Here is a 23432-nt window from a genome sequence, read left to right as displayed (position 1 = left end):
TGAAACCTCAGAGAGAGGACTGTGTGTGGGGAGCAGCATGGAAGAAATGAAGGAGTCACAGCTACTCCTGGAGATGTTCTCTAAAACAGAGCAAGGGGAAGAAATCCTCTGGTTTCTCTCCAAGAACTACCCTCCAATCTTCCCTTAGCGCTTTTCATTGGCCAAACCTACCCAGGTCCAGAAAGCAAGAAAGCCTGGAAGAGGTTTTTCTCTACTATACAGAACAGAGCAGAGGAAGAGTGGTAATGGATCTGAGAACAAACAGGGGCATGCTGGGCACACTCAAATAAGAGGCCAGTTCAAACTATTCTTTCCTCTTTCCTTTTTCATCTCCACTTTCTCACTTTTCAACAATTGTCTACAGTCCAGATTCTCAAGATGTAGACCCCCGAGTGGGATGAGAACAAAGATCTCTTCACTGCCAGCTCCCTACTCCTTGCATGGAACACACTGTGCAGCAGAGCAGTGTTCCCACTAAATTCAACTTTCATCAAAATTAATACGACAATTTTCAACCAGGAATTATTGTTTTAGTGGCAAAGGGTAAAACTCAAGACATTTTGATTCATAAAGGAGTCATATAAAAATGATGATGCTATTACATATGAATAAAAAAAAGCACCACCCATTTTCCCTCACTTACCTCTTTTACTGGTAGCAATTGCTCTGAAGGAATACTGGTTTCATTTGTTCTAGGTTTCTCTATTACAACTTCTCTGTTGGATGTCTCCAAAATTTCTATGCAATAGAAAACAAACACACAAACTTACATTAAGAAAAACAAACCATACTAGATGTGATTAACAGGTTAAAATTAATTACATAGAAAAGCTCTATCCATAGTACACACACACACATACAAACACATCAAGATACAAAGAATACAGTCAACAAGATGTAGGGTGATATTGCCATCACAATAATGAGAGGATCAAAATATAGAGTTCTTTTCTATACATACAACTTGATGGAATTTATATGTTATTTATATTCATATTTGATGTATATGCATACATAATCTGTAAAATTCAGATCCTTTTGTCATTAATTCATTTTCATGTTAATAATGTAGGATAAGTTAACAATACAAAGTAAATATCAATTTCTTTGTTCATTGAAAAAGCTAAATTCTAAAGTACTGCTTTAAAAACCAGTGGTGTTCTTTAGCACATTAATATTTCTTTTTTTGAAACAAGACAGAACAAAAGCACATGGATAAACATCATCATATCAGGAAAAATTATACTTTTAATAAGATTATCAATAAGTCATTGGAAAAACACAAACACTGAGACAGGTAAGAAATGATCTCTAGTTTCTAAAATGGAAATACTTCCTCAACTTTTATTTTTCAGAATTAAGAAACTCTTTCCATGGGAAAAATACAGATCTACAAAAATGTAATGAATAAATATGCCAAAGAGATCCTTCCATTTTCTATTATGGTTCTATTAATTATAGTTTAATTCAATATGAATGACTTAGCAATTATCTTTTGGTTTTGCTTAGACTTGATATATGATGACAAATTATATAGCATGATTAATTTTTCTTTTATTTTAATAATCTTAAGAGTCAGTTTCTCTTTTATGTCCTGGGCAAACAAATCTCCAAATATCAGTGATTCTTATCGGTAGGGCTTCTGACAAATATAGTCATCTAGAAAATATGTGGGATTTTTGTTTGTTTTTTCTAAATATGGTTCTATGAGCTTAATCATGAGTGATTCCTAAGTAACACAATCCACAGAAACATTCTCTCAAAAGGTAAATATTCCATTTGGTAGGCGATAGCAACAACCTTTTGAGAAATGTTATCAGAGTTCATTCTGAGGAAAAGTTTCCCCCAACTCTAGTGTTTCTTAATCACTTTGGATTTGTGAACACTTCATAGAACTTGATTAAAGTGACAGAACACTTCATCCAAAATGCACAGTATGACTGTGTGCGCGCACACACACTCACACGTGCTATTGGAGATTCCCAGGCCCTCTTGTAAAGCACGTTCATGATCCTCAAGGGGCCATGGACTGCAGTTGAGGAATCCTGCTTCATTTCTCAACATACATCACAACACAGACAAGGTTTTAGATCAGTGTTATACCATTTAACCTAAAATGCTTTCTCTATGGCTTGCATTTTATTACATCTTTTGCAGAAGCTAGTGTTATTAATAAGGATCAATCTCAATATTGAAATAAAATCCAAATAAAGCAGATCTTTAAATAAAGAAAAATGAAACTATAAGTCTATGAAAGAAAATATGGAATTTTTTTCCCAAAATATACAAGGTAGAGACTTTTCAGAAGGACACAGAAGCCATAAAACAATTCTGCATAACAAAAATACTGTTAATTGAACTGGATATGAAAAACTGGCTTGTAACTCTCTCTCAATGTCCATAGCTTTTAAAAAAATTAATAGACTTTAGCTTTTCGAGCAGTTTTAGCTTTTTAGAAAAAATAGAGCAGAAAGTACAGAGTTCCCATATATTCCCTCTCCCCCTGCCCTCAGTTTCCCCTATTGTTAACATCTTACATGGGTGTGGGATATTTGTTACAATTGATGAACCAATATTGATAGATTACTATTAACTAAAGTCCATAATTTGCGTTAGGGTTCATTTTTTGCGTGGTGCAGTTCTATGGCTTTGCCAAACGCATAGTGTCATGCATCCACCATTACTATCACACAGATTAATTTCACTGCTCTAAAAATCCCCTGTGTTCCACCTACTCACCTCTCCTCCCTTCCTCACTCTCCTTAGCAACCACTGATCTTTTACTGTCTCTATACTTTTGCTTTACCCAGGATGTCTTATAGTTGGAATCACATAGTATGCAGGCTTTTCAGATTGGCTTCTTTCACTTAGCAATATTCATTTAAGTTTCTTCCATGTTTTGTGTGGCTTGATATCTCTTTTTTTTAAATCAATGAACAATATTCCATTGTATTGGCATAGCACAGTTTATCCATTGACCTACTGACGGACATCTTGGCTGCTTCCAAATTTTGGCAATTATGAATAAAACTGCTGTAAACATTCATGTGGTGGTTTTTGTGTGGACATAAGTTCTCAACTCATTTGCATAAATACCTAGGAGTGTGATTACTAGATCACATAAGGCAAGGTTTAGCTTTATGAGATAACAACCACATAGTCTTCCAAAGAGACTGTACTATTTTACGTTCCTATTAGCAATGAATGAGGGTTCCTGTTGCTTCACATCCTTGTTAGAATTTGGTGGTGTTAGTGTTCTGGGTTTCGGACACTCTAGTAGGAGTGCAATGGTATCTCCTTGTTTCAATTTGCCTTTCTCTGATGACATACGATGCTGAGCATCTTTTCATATGCTTATTTGCCATCTGTATATCTTCTTTGGTGAGCTCTCCAGATCTTTTGCTCATTTTTAAATTGAGCTTTTTGTTTTCCTGTTGAATTTTAAGAGTTCTTTGTATATTTTGGATACAAGGTCTTTATCAGATATGTATTTTGCAAATATCTTTCTCAGTCTACGTTTTGTCTTTTCATCCTCTCTATGATCATTCCTTTTTACTTAGCAATTCCACCTTAGTAACTTAATGTCCAGATATACATGAGGACATATAAGACATAGTTCAAGTAAATTTGCCGTATCATTGCTTGTGGAAGCAAATGAAGAGGAAAAAACAACCCTATGTGTCTATTAATGAGTAGCTGATTAAATTATGGTACATGCACCAATAGAAAACTATTCAGCTGTTTTTCTGAATATGGGGTGTTTCTACATAATTGTTAATAAAAACAAGAATCTCTGTATAGTATGACAAGATTTTGTGTTATTTTAACATGGGGATATATATGGAAGTAGTTGCCTTTGGAAAGGGAAACCAGACAAATGGAGTGGAAAAAGACTTAATTTTAACCATATATCCTTTTATCCTGTTTAAAAGTTTTACTATATGCCTGGACTATTATTGGAAAATATTTTTAAAGAAGAAAAAAATAATAAAGATCAAGTTGTCAATGACATGAAGAGGAAACACTTGGATTCTTAACATCACTTTACTTTTCTACAGATAGGTCATAAAAATAGTTGATGTAAAAGGTATTCACCCTGGAAAAATAACATTAATTCAAAGCACAAGCTTTGCAGATCTATTCTTGGAACTAACTATTTGCCATTGTGTAACTATAGTTTAAAACTTATAAAAAAGGTTAATTATCTTATATTTATCATTTCATTCCCAAATACATTCTGCTTATTCACTCAAAATAATGCGCTTTGATGTTTATACACACCATCTGCCTGTTTTCAAGATGAATTAAAAAATAAGATAAGCTTCCCAATACTTCTTTTGCTGGTGAGCAATTCTATAGTAAGATAGAAAAAGAATTATTGAGCAATTATGATAACCTGTATAATATAATCTTCCCCTCCAAATTAAAAACGTTTTAAAAAATTTAATCCTATACAGAGAAGCCAAAGGGATTATTTTAAGGCAGGATTAGTAACACTGAATCTAGACTAATAAGATATCTCACGATTTTAACGAATTGTGGCATTTTTATATTCGTTTGGAATTCAAAATGGTCAATTTCAAAATTTGGCATTGTCAAACTTTATGAGCTCTTTGAACATTTAACAAATTATTTCACCTATTTAAAAATATATTGGACATTCTATACACTTATTAGCATTGTCTAGAGAAGGTAGCCCATTTTTGGCTCATCGTTCTAAAACATAGTTATTTGCATGCAATCAACACTGGTTTCTTTAAGAGCGTGCCCAGACTAAGGACCTCAGTAGAGTAGGGCAGAGGGTCACAGGAATGCCAGCTGCTGAACAGCCTCTGCCTATGGAGTTCGCTGTGGTTCATTTTACACTTCTGGTTAGTTTCCACACTGCCGTTTTCTTTCATAGAGAGTAGAGGTTGGCAGTACTTCCCTGTGACATCCACTTTCACACCCAAATTGGTCTTCATAGGCTCCCATTGTGTGCACTACAAAGCAACTTGCCTTGTTGGCAGCTCTAAGTGAGAACTACAAGTCTCTCTTTTCTTTACTGTTCTTTTCTGGCTCACAAGCAACCTCCCACCAAAAGCTGAATCTGTAGAAGAGACTACATCCAAGAGATAATACTATGAAAAAGTATGAAGAGAAGCCCAGGTGGCCACCTTGCAAATTTCCAATGTGGAAGCCTTCGACCTCTCTGCCCAAGAAACAGCTAAAGTCCTAGTGTAATGAGCTTTACAAACCCTAGGAGCCTCTTTACCTTAACTACATACGCCTCCCTAATACAATCCCTTAACCATCTAGCTAAGGAACTCTTAGAAGCCATTTGACCCCTCTTAAGACCCCCTAAGAGTACAAACAATCTTTCAGAAGATCTGAAATCTTTGATTCTTCTGAGACAAACCCTAAGTGTTCTTCTTACATCCAATTGAAGCAGCCATTGCTTTTTGTCATTGCTGGGGCTAAAGAAAAATGAGGGCCAAGAAACCTCCTGGTTTAGATAAATCTCAGATGCCACCTTTGGAAAATTTGAGGAACTGCCCGAAGAACAGCTTTATTCTGAAGGAGTATTAGAAGTGCCCCATATATCAAACCCGAGTCCACTCCATAAGATAAGATCACCTAAAAGAAATACAGTAAGATCCCATAACAGTGAAATAATGTCCTATCATTTTTCTGAAATGACCAAAATAGAAAACCATCAAATCATGACCAAACAAAAGCAAATAAATATAATGACTAAATATCTTTTCTTTCTCAGAAAATATTTCTTGTGTCTCTACAAAATCTATTGCGTTGTATTCAAATTCCTAAAAGCACTGCCAAGTTGGCCAAATCTACATTATAGTAGTAAACATCAAAGTAAAAAGTAAAACATTTGGTTAATCATCTTTATATTTTCTCTATGTGATGTTAAGCACCTGGATATTTTTAAAACATCTGGACAATGAAAAAAAAAAAAAACCTTACTTTTCATCACATTGTTTTGGTTACATAGACATACTAGGCAACTCCTTCCAAGATCTTTATTAGCAAAATATGTTCCAATCAAAATAAATACACCAAAAACCAAATGACTTGATCTTTTTTCTCCCCATCCTCTCCCACACAAGATTTCTAAGCAAAACATTAACTATCAGGATAACTTAAGATTCATTTGGTTTCTTTAATCATTCAAGAAATCTTTTCCTTCCTGATTTAAGAAACCAAGGCTTTTGATAAGAATTGATTAACGTGGCTACACTGAATAAACCATTTAAGATTTTTCTTGACAATTTCCCTCAAGATCATTCTTTTCAGGGATCCATTTACATAAAATTATGGCAGATTAAATCTTGGCTTTGTTACAAAAATATATGAATGAAGAACACATATATCACAAGAGGATGTTCTAATACTTAGACATTTCTTACAGCTGTCCTTCAAATTTCCTTCCACTTACTATGTTTGATAATCCACAAATGTGTTTCTATAGTACACTATTATTAATGTGATACTGAAGTTGCTTTTATCTGCCATGCTGCTTATATGATGACAAATTTGGGGTAAGACAGTATATTGTGGCATAATTATATATTTTCTCTGTTGATTTTATTCAATAATCATAACTATTGCTCTCAAATACACAGCACTGGCAAGTCTCAACATTGCTTGATCTCAATCCAGTGCAGCTGAACCAGCTTTTTCTTTTTCTCCTTTTTTCCTGAAATCAGTATGTCAAATCTTTGCTTCAGTTCTTGGTTATTGAACTTTTATATCTTTAGAATACCTCTCTAACACAATTCTAGTTTTGAATTTATGCTGCCCTTAAGAGGAATAAAGTTCTCAGAATGAGCTATTTCTCAAGGGCCTGGCCTAGGACCAATACAAGATGAATCCAAATGGGTAGGGGTCTAGATGCTTTGGAGTTCACTCTGTGTTTTGATCCACACCTCAGAAAAGATCTGCTAGAGATGTGGATGAGAGATGCCAAATCTTAGCCGGGCATGATGGATGAGTACCAACACCAAGTGTCAACTGCTTGTGGCACCAATAAATTTTTGTCAAAAATTAGGACATCATATTTCTCTATTCAGATCTCTCTTTGATCCAGTTAGTTCCATCTAGAAGACCCTCTAGGGCTCACATTACCTCCTAATAAATCGACTTTTTCATTCCATTTTTTAATTTTCATATTATCTGTCCTATGTTTTTATTATTTTCCCATTTGATTTTTTTTGTCAGATTCAGAAATCTATATTCCACACTCATTTTTCTTCAAATTATATCCAAATTTGGAAAAAACAATCTACATTATTTATTTTATAATTTAATAGTGCTGCTTAAACTTAACCTGAAACGTAGAAGGCCAGTAACCTATGCTTAATATAAAACAAACTCCAATCCTATAACTTTTCTAACATTATTTACCCAGGCTAGGTAAATAAAGAAATACAAAAGTAAATATATTAAACTAAATGTAAATTTCACTAAGAAATCAGGTTTTGAAATTTGCAGATTGATTTTTAATCACTTGCTTCCCTCACTCTGTTTTGCAAATGCAGCCACTATTCAAATTTACTCTCCTTAAAATGATATGTGGTATTATGTAAAAGAGAACTTTGTATAGTCCACTCTGATATAGATGAAAATCTTTATAAGTATAGATATGAAAACAGAGAACATGTCTTAACCATTATGCCTCTGAATTGTTAGAAACATTATTTGAACACACATGGCACAGTTTTCTTTAAAAGGATTTTGTTGAGACTAACTAAAAACAACATATTGTATAATTATAATTACAATTGTAACAACTCACATTTATTGTTTATGATATGCTAGACATTCTTTTAAATATTTTACATTCACTAAATCATTTAATTCTCACAACCCTACATAATATATTGGAATCTAAAGCACTTAATACTGAAAGAAAATAAAGAGGAAATTAACTTAGTCTTATATCATCATTTTAAAGATGAGAAACTAGTCATTTGAGGAAACTAAATATTTTGCTCAAGGTCATCAGGCTGCTAGTGGCAAAGGAGGAGTTACTAGACCATCCGGTCTCCTTGATATTTCCAAAGGCCAGGCTGTGTTTCTTTGAGTTAAAAAAAAAAAAAATTGATCTTATTTTAACTAAAGACAATTATCCAAAATTGACTTATGATGCTTTTCAATTAAAACAATGGAATTTACAATGTATAAAGGATAAAAATGTAATTTCATGGTGTGCTTTATAGTTAATGTTTATTTAAGGAATTCTGTCCTGTATTTTCGTTTTTTCAGGTAATGGTATAGATTTAATAGCAGGAAGCAAAAACAGAATTATAGATTTGCAGAAGAGCATATTACCTGAAGTATTCCTGGGTGTCTTGAGCCATAAAAACATTTCTTCAAACAATTCCTGAACATTTTGTTCCAACTTCAAAAAGGATTTTATGAGCTGTGATAAGAACTCGAGTTCATCTAAGGAGAGGAAAACATTTCTTCCTTTCTGTGGGCATTCAGGAGTAACTGTGAAAAGAGCAGATCAATACTATTGAACATGTTATGTGTTTTCTCATTCAATATTAGAATAATCAATGATTCCTTAAATCATCAAAACTAACAAGATCCTTAATAATTAAACCTAGTTTGTTCTTTAGTAAATACATATAAAATCTCCTGGGAGAGTCTTCCCCCCCGCCCCCCCCGGGAAGCTGGAGATAAGTATTATGTTTGATGCAAACATGACAATTAAATAATTATATTAAATCTCAGAGTTATTAACAGGAATGTGATTTGTCATTATAAAATCACATCTTATACAATTCTGTTTTTTTAAGGTCTGGCATAATTTGAATCTAGTCACAAGGAAATATCAGACAAGCCTAAACTGAGGGACTTTCTACAAAATAGCTGGTCTGTACTCTTCAAAAGTGTCATGTCAGGAAACACAAAGACTAGGAAATGTTCTAGTCAAAAGGAATCTAAAAAGACATGACAACTGAAATCAATACATGATCAGCATTTTATTTTATCTTATTATAAAGGACATTATTAGGGTAATTTGATGAAATCTGAGTAAGATCTACAATCTAATGCTATTACTGCATGACTTAATTTTCTGATTTAGACAACTATACTGTGGTTATGAAAGAGAATGCCCTTGTTCTTAAGAAATGCACACTGAAGTATATAAGGGTAAATACTTGTGATTTATTCTCAGTTCAGAAAGAGAAATCATTTTAAGCGGGAAAGAGAATGAAAATTTGGAAATGTGGTAAAATATTAACTTTTGGGGAATCTGATATTTTTTAAAGTGTGAAATTAAAATAAAAATTTAAAAGAAAAAAAACTAGATAAAGGATATAAGTCTTCAAGACCTTAAAAGTGTTGTTCCTAGAGCAATAAAAAGAAGCAAGTTAACTTATTGCATCTAGATTATATTATTCATGAAATCATAATTAAAAATAACTTTCATCTAAATAATTATGATATCTATTGCTTTCCTAAGAACAATACAACTCAAAAGATTGATTTTTTTCCCTTATAATGACATTCATTGTTGTCACACTACCATTTTAATACTATTAAAAAAAAAAAACAACGTCTACTCCTTAAGAGTATGGAGAAAAAGACTGACCTCACTAAACGGTACTTTTGACCAAATTTTCAAGGATTAAAAAAAAAAAATCCTTCCTTTTTGATTGCCACTTCTTAAAACATGTATATAGGAAGTGTCTTGAGGCTTAATTACAAAATGGAAAATTTGTAAACTCTTAGAAAGTAAGCATTTCAAGTGCCTTTGGAGAGAAAATACTGAGTGCTACTTAGAAATGATATAAGGTCTGGTGATTCCATGTGAGGAAAAGATTACCTTTGTCACACGGATTTAGAAGGAAGTTTCCAGAAATGTAACAATTTTATGGGTTATCCACTTGCTTAACTGAAACTTTAAAATGTTGGTATCAAATTTGTAGCCATGTGATACAGTCTTTCATATGATATAGGACCAAAAATGCCATGGTGTCTTTGCAGAGAGTATGAGAGAGACCAGTCAGCCAACTTAAACTGTGGAATTTAGTCCCGTTCTTAAAAGAGTAAAAAAATGCTTAAAAAAATCTTTAAGTATTTACAAAAACTGTCTCACCTCTACATTGATGCTAACCCCACACATATTAAAGTCTATCTCTAAATAGCCCTACTCACATCTACTAGTCTCCCATAGGCATGCCAGAGAACACAAGCGTGTACAATCATCATGTATAACTAAGGTTTTGCCATTAAAATCATGACCCAAAAACGAAAAGAAAGGAGAACAAATATATTATGATTCACTTAGCTGTTGCTTGATTCTCATTTGGCCTGTAGATGGAGGCTGGTCTAACCTTCTAAATCATAAAGATGTTCTTTTTGGAACCAGATTGTTTATAAGGCAAATTTTCAAAAATTTTAAGAATTCTTCCTAATTCTTTAATAGTTTGGCTGGAAATTAAACATAGGTTTTGTGTAGCTCAATTCTAAATTGGAAATATTGTGAATGTTTAGAAAGTAAGCAAAAAAGCCACCCTCCCCCCAAATCTCTCAGAATTATGTATAGATATATATATGACCTAACAGTGCTACTTGTTTAAAAATACGTAGGGTTGGAGGATTCTACATGAAAAGATCTTACCTTCATGACTTGGATTTAGAAGGATCTTGTATTCCAGAAATGTAACAATATTGAAAGGCAAATCTATTTCAATCCATGAATCATTATAACTTAATAATGAAAGAGGATAGAATAATATGTATGACCTAAATCTAATCATTTTGTCCCCGAAAAGCAATGATTATGATATAGATCCATTAATTAGTAGTTCTTATTTGCTATTACTATTAGCTCAGTGTTCTCCCAAGGTGCATCTTGAGGGTTAATTTATGGGGAAAATAATTTGTGATGAATTCAATTTGTGAAAGTCCAACTGAAGTAAAATAAAACACAAAGGATGAAATAGAATTTCCCAAACTTATCTCACAGGACTTGTTTTAATCATCACACTTCAGCTCATGATTTCTTTCTGCCCAAGCATACCTATTTTTCTGTTCCTTAGACTTTTCACTGTTAATCACACTAGGAAAGGGTTTCCCCAGCAGGAGTTCCCTTTACTTTTGCCTTCACTAAATTAATCTCCTTTTCCTTCTTCTTTCAAGATTCAGTTTGTTCCTCTCCTCCAAGTCACCTCTCCATAAATTCTTATCTGTATACAATCAATCCAGGAGTTTGCCTTCCCGTGTTAAGCCAATCTGGTCTTTACCCCTTTTTTTTTTTAAATCACTGTAGAACTGTCTTACTTCAAGAAATTTTGGACATATCTGTTTACACACAGGCAAATATGTTTAGCTGGGTACCAATCATTGTTATAAAATACATGAAATAAGGATTGTTGTTTTATTGTAGAATGAGCTCTATGATTCTTAGGAAATACAAAGTTCTCCTAAATCCCAAGAAAATTATAAAGAAAAAATCTAAGTTTCCATTTTAGAGCAAGACATTATTTAAATTCACCATCAACTAACAATGAATAAATTCATGTAAATAATAACTAGATAGCTGAGGTTTTTTCCTCTATATATATTTTTAATAAAAATTTTTTCTAAAATATAAAATTCTCTGCTATTCTATTATTCAGAGGATTTAGAACACAATTGAAATTTTCCTTCATGACAAGGTTACGATGAAAGTTACTTATTTTTGTGCCACACTCAGGGACTAATGTCTGTCCCTCTGTTAAAGGGCATTTCTCAAAATGACAATCATTCGAAAAGGGTTCTGTGATCAAATAGGTTTGGGAATTACTACATGCTAATGATTCTTTTAAGTGATTCACAGTGCAAATTAGTAAAATAAAGTCTATTCACTTCTATAATAAAGTTAAAAAAATTAAAAACTTAATGTTTCTCAAACTTTTTTGACCAATGAACACTGGTTTACTGACGTATCTATTAACTTCTAGAATTTCTCAAACTGCTTAGGGGACACTGCTCTGGATTACAGTCCCACTTGAGTATTTATAGCTGCTTTGTAGTGTTTCCCCCTATTGTTAGGCCTTTCACTGTGGGTTCTTGTTGCTGCCCTTTTCCACTTATAAACTGTTGTTCCTAATAGAATCATGGTATTTTTCAGACTCCTTTGAGAAACTAATGAAAGTCTTCTAAATCCTTGTAGACCCTCTTATTGAAAAAAATTCAAGTAGTCATAGTTTCAGGGCTAAACAGAACCACCTGAAGTCCATCCATGGTTGTCATAGGGCAGCATGGTCCAGGACTTTGTGTTTTATTAAAAATGCAAATCCCTAGGTCATCTCCAGATCCCTTTTAAGCAAGTGCCCCAGGTGAGTTTTCTGCACAGGAAAGTTTGAGACCACTGCCTGAGGGATCCATGAACTCTAGTTAAAAACCTTTGTGGTTGAAAATCACTCTCTAGGCATCAGAAAATGGATTTTAGTCTTAGCAAGTCAACCAAAGAGGTGCTATTGTATAAAACAACAATAACTATTAAAAACAAAACAAAACAAAACCCTCTACTTTTTCCATGGTCAAGAAATTTATTTATGATTTTTTTTTCATTTCTGGAAGACATATGGAATGCTTGTAGGGAATTTCTAAGATAAATTATTATTTATCTATACATTTGCCCTGGGCAAAGGAAGAACTGCTCCTAGAAAAAACACCTAAAGAATAGTTAGAGTTCTTTAGGCACACTCATTACAAATGTTAAATGATTTCCTTGAGTCCATAGACTACGTCCAGTTTATTCATTATAGTATCTTAAGAACCCAGCACAAAGTAGACACTCAAAAATACTAGTTAAAAAAAATAAATGTATGAAATCCCTAGAAATATCTAACAAAGAAAGAAATATAAAACAAAGAAAGATTTCATACTTAATCCTAAGATGCATTCCTCAAAACAATAAATATTTAAAGATGTAGGTCAATAAATAAATAAATAGACAAATAATTACAGTATTACATACACACTCTTTTTAGTATTTTGTTTGACAAAATAGATTTAAAAATTATTTCTAAAAAAGAAAATGTGTGCAAAAAGATATAAAAACAATGATGATGTGGAAACTTGATAAAGCATATTGATACGACTGACTAAAACACAATTTTTTGTGTTTAAAAATACAATTATACTTTAGAAAAAAATTCCACCATTAAAAAACGCACAGATAGTCATAGAACTGTTATCTTAAAAAAATAGACTCTCTCTCTTCTCTCTGTCTCTCTGTCTCTTGTCTCTGTCTCTCTCTATATATATATTTATACATACACACACACACGTATAGATATATCACTCATAAAGAATATATAATACTATAAATTATGTACTTAGAAGTGTTTTTCACCCAGTAACTAATACTTAGAATATTAACTCCATTATCTTGTAGCAAAAATAGGGACACTGAAAATAAATCTAGAGGGACATTAAAGCGTCTCACATTTGATCTACAACAAAGCAGCTTTTGGAATAAATATCAAAGTCCAGCTAAATCAGACAGAACATAAAAATGTGGGTTGTGGCTGAAAGTACACATATTATTTTCCAAAACCATTAGCAACAGAATTCTTGTTAATAATAGCATTAAGATACATGAGAAAATGAGAAGCTAGAAAATCAGATAATCTGAAGCTGGTGGATCAGTATAATAGGATAAAAGGTGCACATTTTAGTTTTCCCAAGAAAAACGAACACTAGCCACCCTATTATTGACTGTAAATGGATCCATTTTCAGTGAGGAAGTATTCTTGATGCCACCAGACAAGTGATGTAAAAAAGAGGTGACACACAAAAGCTATTGACAGTCTCATTATTCCAGATGAAATTCATGACATAATCCAAATGGAAGATATTTGTTCCAGTAAAGAGAACTTTTTAAACAGTCTTACAATAAGAAGTCAGCAGAGACTGCTTAGGAACAAATAACAAGCTGTACTTTTCCTAGTACCCAAGTCACTTTCTGAGAGCAGGTGGGGCTTTGGAGCACATTGCTGTGTTCCAGTGGCCTGAAGGAGCCCTGTGCCTTCTTGAGCACCTGCTTCCAAGGAGCCACACAGCAGGGGAAGGAACAGAACAAAACCACTAAGTCCCTTCTTTGTTACAGGAGCCTCATCAGTAGATGGAAATCATGAAGGACCTGCAGGCATTGCTTTTTTGTCACATACACTAAGAAGAAATTGAAGCTGTTTTCCCCCCTTTCTATGGCATTATTTTTGTAACTTTTAGTTATTTTCCAAATTTATATGACTAGGAAAGCATTTGAGGTAAAGACAAAGAATATTTCCACCTTAGTTTTCCAGACTGAATTTATTATTTCTTATCTCTTTCAAGGAAGCTTGCATATGTACTACCCAAAACAAACAGGGTAAAACTTTAAGATAAATTGAGTAAATTAATGAGCAAGTCAATGAATGACTAAAAGGAGGAAGTGAATAACTTTGAAGTTGAGTGAAAGTGCAACCAGACACAGTGAATAGACATTTAGATACCCCACAGATAAGTGTCAGGACCCTTCTTCTATATGGTGAGAGGATGGAGAAGGAACTATAGGGAAAGCTGAGCCTCAAAAAGGTAAATGAATCTGAACGTGAATTCAGGAAATGTTTATCTCTTAGAAGCTGGAAGTTGGACTCCCCTTTTCTTTCACTCTTTCCCTACTTTTGTTTCTTCCCCCATGTTTTATTATGGGGCATGCTGCTATTTCTAGCACCACTACCTGAAGCTCAAGAGGTAGCACAATGGAGTAACTAACACATGGAATTATGAACCAGAGGGTCTGGGTTCAAATCCTGACACTGCTTCCTACTAGTTGTGTGACTTTTAGGAAGTTACTTAGTCTCTCTATGCCTCAATAGTGTGTAAGTTTTAACTGAGTTAACATGTTAGAACAGTTCCTGAGAGGTAATAAGGGCTGTATAAATGTGTGATATTACCACCTCCTCTGAGAAGCCTGCCCTTATATCCTAGGCCAGCTTAGTTTCCTATTCTCCATGTTCCTCCGTATTTTACCCTGCACATATCTTTATTTTAGCACTTACTATGTCATTTATAATTATTAGTTTGGGAGTTGTCTCCTGCAACTTTAATCTGAAAGGCAGAGATTTTTTCCCTCTTTACTGCATTCCCATTATCCATCATAGTGGATGGTACATACTGGTGAGTGTCAGAGACAACACCAGCTGTTTTTAACTCATTTTGTTTGGCTTTTTTCCCTACCATAAGCAAGCTTCTTTAGTAAAATACTAATATTAAATGAGTTTAACATTAACTGTTGTATGTCAATTTTAACAGGAAATCCTTCAGGGAGTAAGAACCATAAACCATATATCAAAGACCTATTTCACTGTAAAATACTTTAAATATCATTGTTATTTAATAGGTCCATCTCTAAGCTTGAACATTCATAAAATTGAATGGTAGCTCCACTCCAAGACCTTCCACTGCTTCTTTGCTATGTCAACCCTTCAAAACACTGGTTTTATTTTCATGTGTATGTGGTCATAATCTTTTTTAGGAGCTAATATAAGCTATGCACCTATGCTCAAGAAAGAATGGCATATGATTCCAGGAGGTTCCCCGATCCACTGAGGCCTTAGGGCCTCATTGATAACCTGGTTAAGGCCCTCTGCCTTGGTGTGCCTGACTTGATGAGAAGTCAGAAGAGCAGGCCTCAGGGTCTTCCTCCCACTGAGGAGAACTGTAGCTTCTAGAAATGTCTACTTCCCTTTGCAAGAAGAATGGGTTTGGTCCAGCTTCTACTTCATAATCTCCTTATCACTCTTTCCATATGATAAAAGTTCTCAAAACATTTACAGAGACAACTCTCTGCCTACTAAGACATAGGCCCTGTGGTAAGGTGAGGGAATAAACTGAGGAATAACTAACTAATCCTCTACCTGCTCATGAATTTAGATAAACACACAGATCAGTACCAAGTGGCTACTGCTTTGATAGTGGGACACGATGACCAAATCATTCTATTAGAATAGATTGAATTGCTAGTATACACCATATCTGCATTTGCTATACCTCCTTTCTCTGACTGTTCCAGGCAAAGATAGTTGTTATGCTTAATTTTGCATCCATTGACAGGACTGGTAATCGTGGTCTAAAGACAGGTAGACCTAGGGACAGAGGGAGTCACTGTGTTTGGAATAAATCCTCACAACCCACGCAAAGCCCCCACGTGACATGGAGATTTGCTGTTCCCTTTGGAAGGGCTCACATGGCAAATCTCTCCTTGCTTCACATACCACTGGCTGAAAAGGGTGGAGATAAAGTCATCTTGAAGCTATTCTTCTGGGTCAATGAGAAAAACTAAAAAGAAACTGCTTCTATTATTACCCTTTTATGATTCCCAGGCCAACACTGGCTCCACTGGATGTTACCTAAATGTACTGTTAAATGATAACAAAATTCTCCCACACTCCATTCCATCTTCTCTGGCAGAAGCTGTCAGTATTACATTAACAAGGGATCAGACTTCTCATTCATTTGCCAAGGGTATAATACTCCTGTCCCTCTCCTATTTTCTCTCTTTCTTATTTTGTTTTTCTGACTGAGAACATGAGAGAGAATATCTGACTCCTGATGTGGTCACTGTTATTTGAAGATGCTAATCAAAGAATGGCTTACATTTGAATTCAGCCAAAATTGAGAAATGTACCCAGGATAAATTTCTGAATATTTTCTCAGCTGACTTTTGTTTTATGCTGGTATAACTCCCAGTTATAAACACGTAGATATGCTGATCCTTTTAAAGAACATCATAATAAAAAGACATCTCTAGTGTAATGAAATGGGGTTTAAATTCTAAGTACTGTATGCTAATGGCACATTATTAATGAAATATCTTCCTAATATCCCTTTCTCAGTCTCAAATTTTGCTAGAGTTCAGTTAATTATAGCTCTTATCATAGGTGTTACATTCTATTATCATGACCAAAAATTAACCTGTAGAAAAATCTTAAACTAAGTTAACAATTCATTTTTATTGTAGTCTAAGGTTGTATCTGAGAATTGATATTTCACTTTTTAAAAGAATATGCCATGATAGAGATGTTACATTATCAGCTTTTAATATAACATGTTAAAAATTAATTAAAAAAATTTAACACTGGCATAAAAATAATGCCATCATCAAAAAGATGGATTTAAGTTAAGACTAACCTGCTGAGTATGCTTCCTAATATATTTTCTAATTGAATCATAACCTTTCAAAAGAATTGAACATTTTTCCTCTCTTATACTAAAAATTAAAGAGTAAGATTCTCTTTACACTTTTTTTATCAGTAGGCAAATTATAATGCCTATGAAGGTATGTTAAAGTTAATATGAAAGGAGATAGATATGGTGATAATAGCAATATCTTGTACCCACCCAGAAAGCTGTACTCATGAGCTCATTATTCTAACAGAGAGTAGCACAGGCCTTAGACTTGGGGAAGCCATTTACCAGGTGTGATAGCACCTCACTGAGCAAATTTTATAGGTATTTTACCTTTTTAGCTGTCTTCCTCACCTAAGTAATAGTTAATTCAGCCACAAAGGCAAAGTCATATTTCCTTTAAACTTCAAATAAGACTTTGGAGCCCCCTGGGAAAATATCATCTTTTATATTGTCTTCCCTCAAAAGGCCTATGAGCTACGAAAAAAATCTTTAAGTGGGTTTCACTTGCTAGCTCAACAAAGATTTGCCTTGTACGTATAATGCACTAGGCAACCATGTGACATACACCACTGGTGGTAACAGATATGAGAGAGCTACAGAGTAGCATCTGAAAGTAGGATAGGGGTGACTAGTCAGGGCCATGCTTCATACCAGTCACCATCAGCTCCTGTGGCCACCCCTGTCTCTTCAGAGTAAATTTATCCCTCTTCAACTATTTAACTTCAGGCAAGAAAAAAGGCATTAGTTTCAATATATATTAAAAACTCAGAACTAAGAAAAGTCCACAGATAAAAAACTAATTGAGGACATGATCAGGAGTTGATTGTCAACCTATTTTGATATAAATGGCCAGTAATGGGCTCTGTTGTTCTGTTACAGTTTATTTCATGAAAATATTGCTTTTGATTGAAAAAAGTAAATAAAAAAATACATGAAAAATTAAACTGAACTTGGTTTTTCTTTGCGTATATAAATATTAGTTGTCTTTGATTTTTGTATTATAATAAAAAATATTAAACTGTTCAATAAACACAAATACTTTAGAATTCAACTTGCATTGCATTGGGCCCAGTGTTGTTGGTAACTCGGTTGTGACAAATTAGAAAGGAAGATAAGAGTAGCTAGAAATACATCAAAAAGTCTACAAACAATAAATGCTGGAGAGGGTGTGGAGAAAAGGGAACCCTCCTACACTGTTGGTGGGAGTGTAAATTGGTGCAGCCACTATGGAGAATAGTATGGAGGTTCCTTAAAAAAAAAAAAAAAAAAAAATAGAGTTTCCATATGATCCAGCAATCCCACTCCTGGTTGTATATTTGGAAAAGATGAAAACTCTAGTATGAAAAGATAACGTGCACCCCAATGTTTATTGCAGCTCTATTTACAATAGCCAAGACATGGAACTAACCTAAATGTCCATCAACAGATGAATGGATAAAGAAGATGGGGTACATACATACAATGGAATATTACTCAGCCATGAAAAAGGATGATACAATGCCATTTGCAGCAACATGGATGCACATAGAGCTTATCACACTAAGTGAAGTAAGTCAGACAGAGAAAGACAAATATCATATAATATCACTTATATGTGGAATCTAAAAAAAATGATACAACTGAACTTATTTACAAAACAGAAATAGACTCACAGATGTAGAAAACAAACTTTTGGTTACCGAAGGGGAAGGGGGGGATAAATTAGGAGTTTGGGATTAAAACACACACACTACTAATAGATAAACAACAAGGACCTACTGTATAGCACAGGGAACTATATTCAATATCTTGTAATAACCTATAATGGAAAAGAATCTGAAAAAGAATATATATACACACACATATGTGTTCAGCTATATATACACGTGTAGATATGTATATATTACTGAATCACCTTGCTGTACACCTGGAACTAACACAACATTGTAAATCAACTATACTTCAATTAAAAAAAAAAAAGTAGATGGAAAGGGAGAAAGAGGGAAAGGCAGTGAGAGATTAGTGGCGGGGACAGTCCCCTCTAACAGAGATTGGGGCTTTATAGTTTGTAGGATAAATCTGGCCCACAGCCTGTCTTGGTATGCTCTGTGAGCTATGGTATAGTCTGGCTTTTCTCTTTGTAAATGGGTGGGAAAATTTTTTAAAAGGAGAATATTTCATGACATATGAAAACTATATGAAATTCAAGTTTCAATGTGCACAAAGTTTCATTGGAAAACAGCCACGCGGATTCACTTGCATACTGTCTCTGGCTGCTCTGTGCCACAATGGCAGAGTTGAGTAGTAAAGACAGAGACTGTATGGCCCGTAAAGCCTAAAATCCTAACTATCCCTTTATGGAACAGAAAACCTCTGCCATAGAAGAGAAGGACGAATGTGAAAGAGAAACAGTCACAGACAAGGTGACAAAGAAAGGGAGAAACAATGTTTAAAAAGGAGCGGCAAGATGAAATGGAGATAAGGGTAATCAACAGCTACCATTTACTGAACACATAATATATGGTAAAAACCATACATACGTTATTTCTCATCTTCACCGAAACCATAATGAGGAAAGAGGCTCAGAAAAAGTAAGTTACTTATCACTGAGGGACAAATGTGAAAGTGCTCTTTAAGAAAAATAGCAATGACACTAAATTTCAGTTGAAAAACAAAGTACTATGGGAGTCAGGAGGTGACTTCTAGGAACAGCTTGACTCAGTAAGATCCATGTAAGAATAATATGGACAATTTTGGTCCATCAACAAGAGACAATGCAAACTTTACCCAGCACTGAGAATCATCTTTTATGTGTATCTTTCTTTCAAACACCAAGTGCTATCAATGATAATAGAAAATAATTACATAATGCTTACTTTGTGCCAGATACTGTTGTAAGCATTCTTCCATACATTTATGCTAATCCTCTAAACTGTGAGGAAAGCACTAACATTAGCACTTGCCTTGAAAGTATGAAGAGGTTAAATAAATTGCTCAAGGTCACAAAGCTCATAAGTAGCTTTTTAAATGTGCTTGCTACATTAGGATCAAACTATAGCAGGCATCAGAATTACCTGGAGAGCTGATAACACACAGATTGCCAGGCTGCCGCCAAAGCTTCTGATTCAGTGAGTCTGGGGTGGAGCCAGAGAATTTACATTTTTAACATGTTCCAGGTGATGCTGCGGCTGCTGATTTAGAAATCACACTCTGAGAACCAGTACTCTATCGCCTCTCTCTCTCTCTCCCTTTTTTTTTTTTTTTTTTTGTACTCCCACCTAGCCATCCTGTTTTCAATGTTTAAGGCTTTGCTTCAGGATAAACTCTCATCAGAATTCACACTTATATCTGAGAGAAAATGGTCCTCTAGGCAGTTTCCTTATATTCTCCTCCCATTCGGGTAATCTTACACATCACTGGACAAGTTCTATTTCTTAAACACTTCTCTCAAGTTACTTTTCTGCTCAAAAACATTTAACAACAACCATGTATAACTTAAACATCAAAGACAAGTTTTCAAGACTCTGTATGTAATCTGCCCTTATGCTAGGTATCACGTCATGCATTCAGTCATCCATTTATTTGACACCTTAGTTTTTGTCTGCCCAGCACCCTTTTCTCCCTTCTAGTAACGAGTTGATCCCTTGCCTGTTCAGAGGCCTTCTCTGAGACATTTTGAACAGAGGTACCAGGGAGTTGTTAGGATGTAAGCAAGAAGCTAGCGGCCAGGGATCACCTACTTTATGGACTGGAAAAACTGGTCCGAGAATGAAGTCATCACATGGGGAGAAACCAAGACAACAAGTGATGAAATACAGCTTGAAAGCTAAGCTCCATTTGCTCAGGTCTCCAGAAAACTTCGTTTCTGTCCTTCCAGAGGTTTAATTGTTTAGCGCTTTCTTCTATTGTGTAAACTACCACATTCTTCTTTAATCAGTGCCCCGCCCCCCCCCTTTTCGCATATGAAGCAGAGAGGAGGAATGGAAGAACAATGGAAGGACCCCCACAAGCTCAGAGTCCTGGCTAATGCTTTCACCAGTAATCTATAGACTAGTTCCTATGTGCCAGTCACAGGCCTCTTGATGGTCTCCAACAAGTCACAGTAAATCTCCACCACGTTGCTGTCTGAACTGCAAGGGAAGCTCTTTCCCTTAACCTCTGCCTACACAAGGTCTACATACCCTTCAAGGCCAAACTCAAGTCCAAAAAGTGTTTCTAGCTTGCTCTTTCTTACACTAAAATCTCCCTTCTCTGAATTTCTTATATACTTAAAGTTTTACACAAATTACTTGGTGATTAATTTGACATGATAAGATTTTTTTCCTCTCATAGTGCTTTGTAGGTTAGTCTTTTTCACCTCCTAGATTTGAAGGTAATAGGGACAGAGTAAAAGGGACAAAGTAGGTGATTAAATAGTTAATCCCAGTAAGGGATCATAAGTAAAGGAAAAAGTATGCGAGAGCCCTATAAGTTAATGATCACTCAAGAAAGCAGGTTTGCTTAGCCACAAAACCATGCAACAGAAGCATGAGACACGCCCCCAAACAATAAAACAATGGTGGACTGAGACCCACATCCTGACCAGTAAGGTAAGTTAGTAATTCCTAGGACACGCTTCTCTGAGCACACTAATAACAAAAACATAGGGAAAGGTGCCATTACACTGAAACCTAAGATGATTTACCATATTTTAGTATATGTTACTGCCTTTTTGCTCATTTCCATTGTGCCATGACAGTCCCAGTTTGACCAGGTAGGGACAAGAAAACTCCCCCACCTGATGTGGAGGAGAAGCTGATGCTGGAAGCGTGACGTCTACTCAAGAATGAGGAAGAAGCTGGTCTTCTCCTCTCCCCACTTTTCCTTTGATTATAAAACTGTAGCCCGCTAAGTTCTTGGTGCGGCACTCTCTTGCCCGCCCACTTGTATCTCTCACAAGGGTCCTGTACTAATAAACTCTTTCCTTACCTGTCGCTCTGCCTCTCGCTGAATCCTTTCTGCACCGAGACAGAAGAACCTACGCTCTACTGAGTACCGAGACGTGTTCAGTTGGTTTCAAAGGCACTTGAAGACATCAAATATAATTTAGGCTTTAAATTGATTTCAAACTTCTGAAAAAATTACTTGGAGGAAAGTAGTTTTTCTCAAAAGAAATATTATTGATTGTTTCAGAGTTGAGCTGGGGGTGTGGGTGGGTAGCAGAGTAGGACTGAGCTACAGAATAAGGCATCTTGTCAGAAACCTCTGGGTTGAGTGATGAGATGGGAGAAGCCAGGAGGACTGAGAAACAAGGCCCAGGTTTCTTTCTGTTGTGCCTTCCAGATAAACCCTCCATTCTGTATACATTCCCTACTTTGCATTACAGGAAAGCACCAGGAAGTGAACACTGTCTTCCTGCCTCTCCAGATCCTGCCTACCCTGCAACCAACACACTTCCATTTCATCTTGTTCATCCTGGACAGAAGTCAAAAGCGACCCCTACCAGCTGGAATCACTTTCTCAGAACTCTACAACTGCTTGTCTGCATTAACTCCCAAGCAGCTTTTCATATATTCATATTTGATTTCTCAATATAGATGGGAAGTAAGGGTTTTATGCCTTTTGGAATTCCCATTAATCATAGCACAATATTTCTTAAATAGTAGGGGCTCAATTAATAAGTTGATTAGTTGGCTACTACAATATACCTCTAGATACTGATTTATTTCAAGAAAATGATTTGGTTAAAAAAATATTCATTGAACTCCTATCGCGTGTTAGGCAGTGGCTTGGGTGCTGGGGAAAATAAATAATACTTGCCCTTGAGGTGCTTAGTATCCATATGGGGAGACAGACCCCTAATTAGATATTTTAATAGAATATGCTAAGAGCTTTGAGGAAGGCATATGGAGATGCGGTGGGAGCATGGATTAGGGGCTCTAGCCCAGAGAAAACTTCCCGGAAGAAATCACACATGAGCCGTCATAAAGGATCAGTGGGAATTAGGCAAAGAAGGGGAGGAAGAGGGTAGGAGACGGGAGGCAACAGAGCACGAGCAGGGGTTTCTGTCCGTTCAGTGTTACTAGAGAGTGAAAAATATGAGGTAAAGAGAGTCATGAGATGAGGCTGAAGGAGGCAGGTGCCAGGTCAAGGAAGGCTTGCTTTCTAATACTAAGTGGCTGGGGCTTTATTCCTGACAGTGGTGAGGAGCCCCTGCAGAGCTTTAAACAGGGGAGTGGCGAGTGCTCGGCAGATGTTTTAGAGGAAAACAAGAATAAGGGTAAGAAATCCAA

At 35.2% G+C, this 23432-nt stretch overlaps 1 protein-coding gene across 4 annotated transcripts in view; it reads right to left on the bottom strand.

The window, feature by feature from the left end:
* KIAA0825 overlaps nucleotides 1-23432 on the bottom strand; it is a 426330-nt gene that overhangs the window by 303251 nt on the left and 99647 nt on the right. For all 4 annotated transcript variants that reach the window (XM_082458005.1, XM_082458002.1, XM_082458003.1 and 1 more), the window contains 2 exons: nucleotides 8332-8493; nucleotides 644-738 (listed from right to left, as the gene is read on the bottom strand). In XM_082458005.1, the coding sequence (XP_082314131.1) occupies nucleotides 644-738; nucleotides 8332-8493 (257 nt within the window). The remainder of the gene's footprint in view (nucleotides 1-643; nucleotides 739-8331; nucleotides 8494-23432) is intronic.

This window comes from Balaenoptera physalus (genome assembly GCF_965194825.1).
Source record: "Balaenoptera physalus genome assembly, chromosome: 3".
NCBI lineage: Eukaryota > Metazoa > Chordata > Mammalia > Artiodactyla > Balaenopteridae > Balaenoptera > Balaenoptera physalus.
Note: the sequence above shows the minus strand (reverse complement) of the source record. Positions and strands in the feature narration are given on the sequence as shown.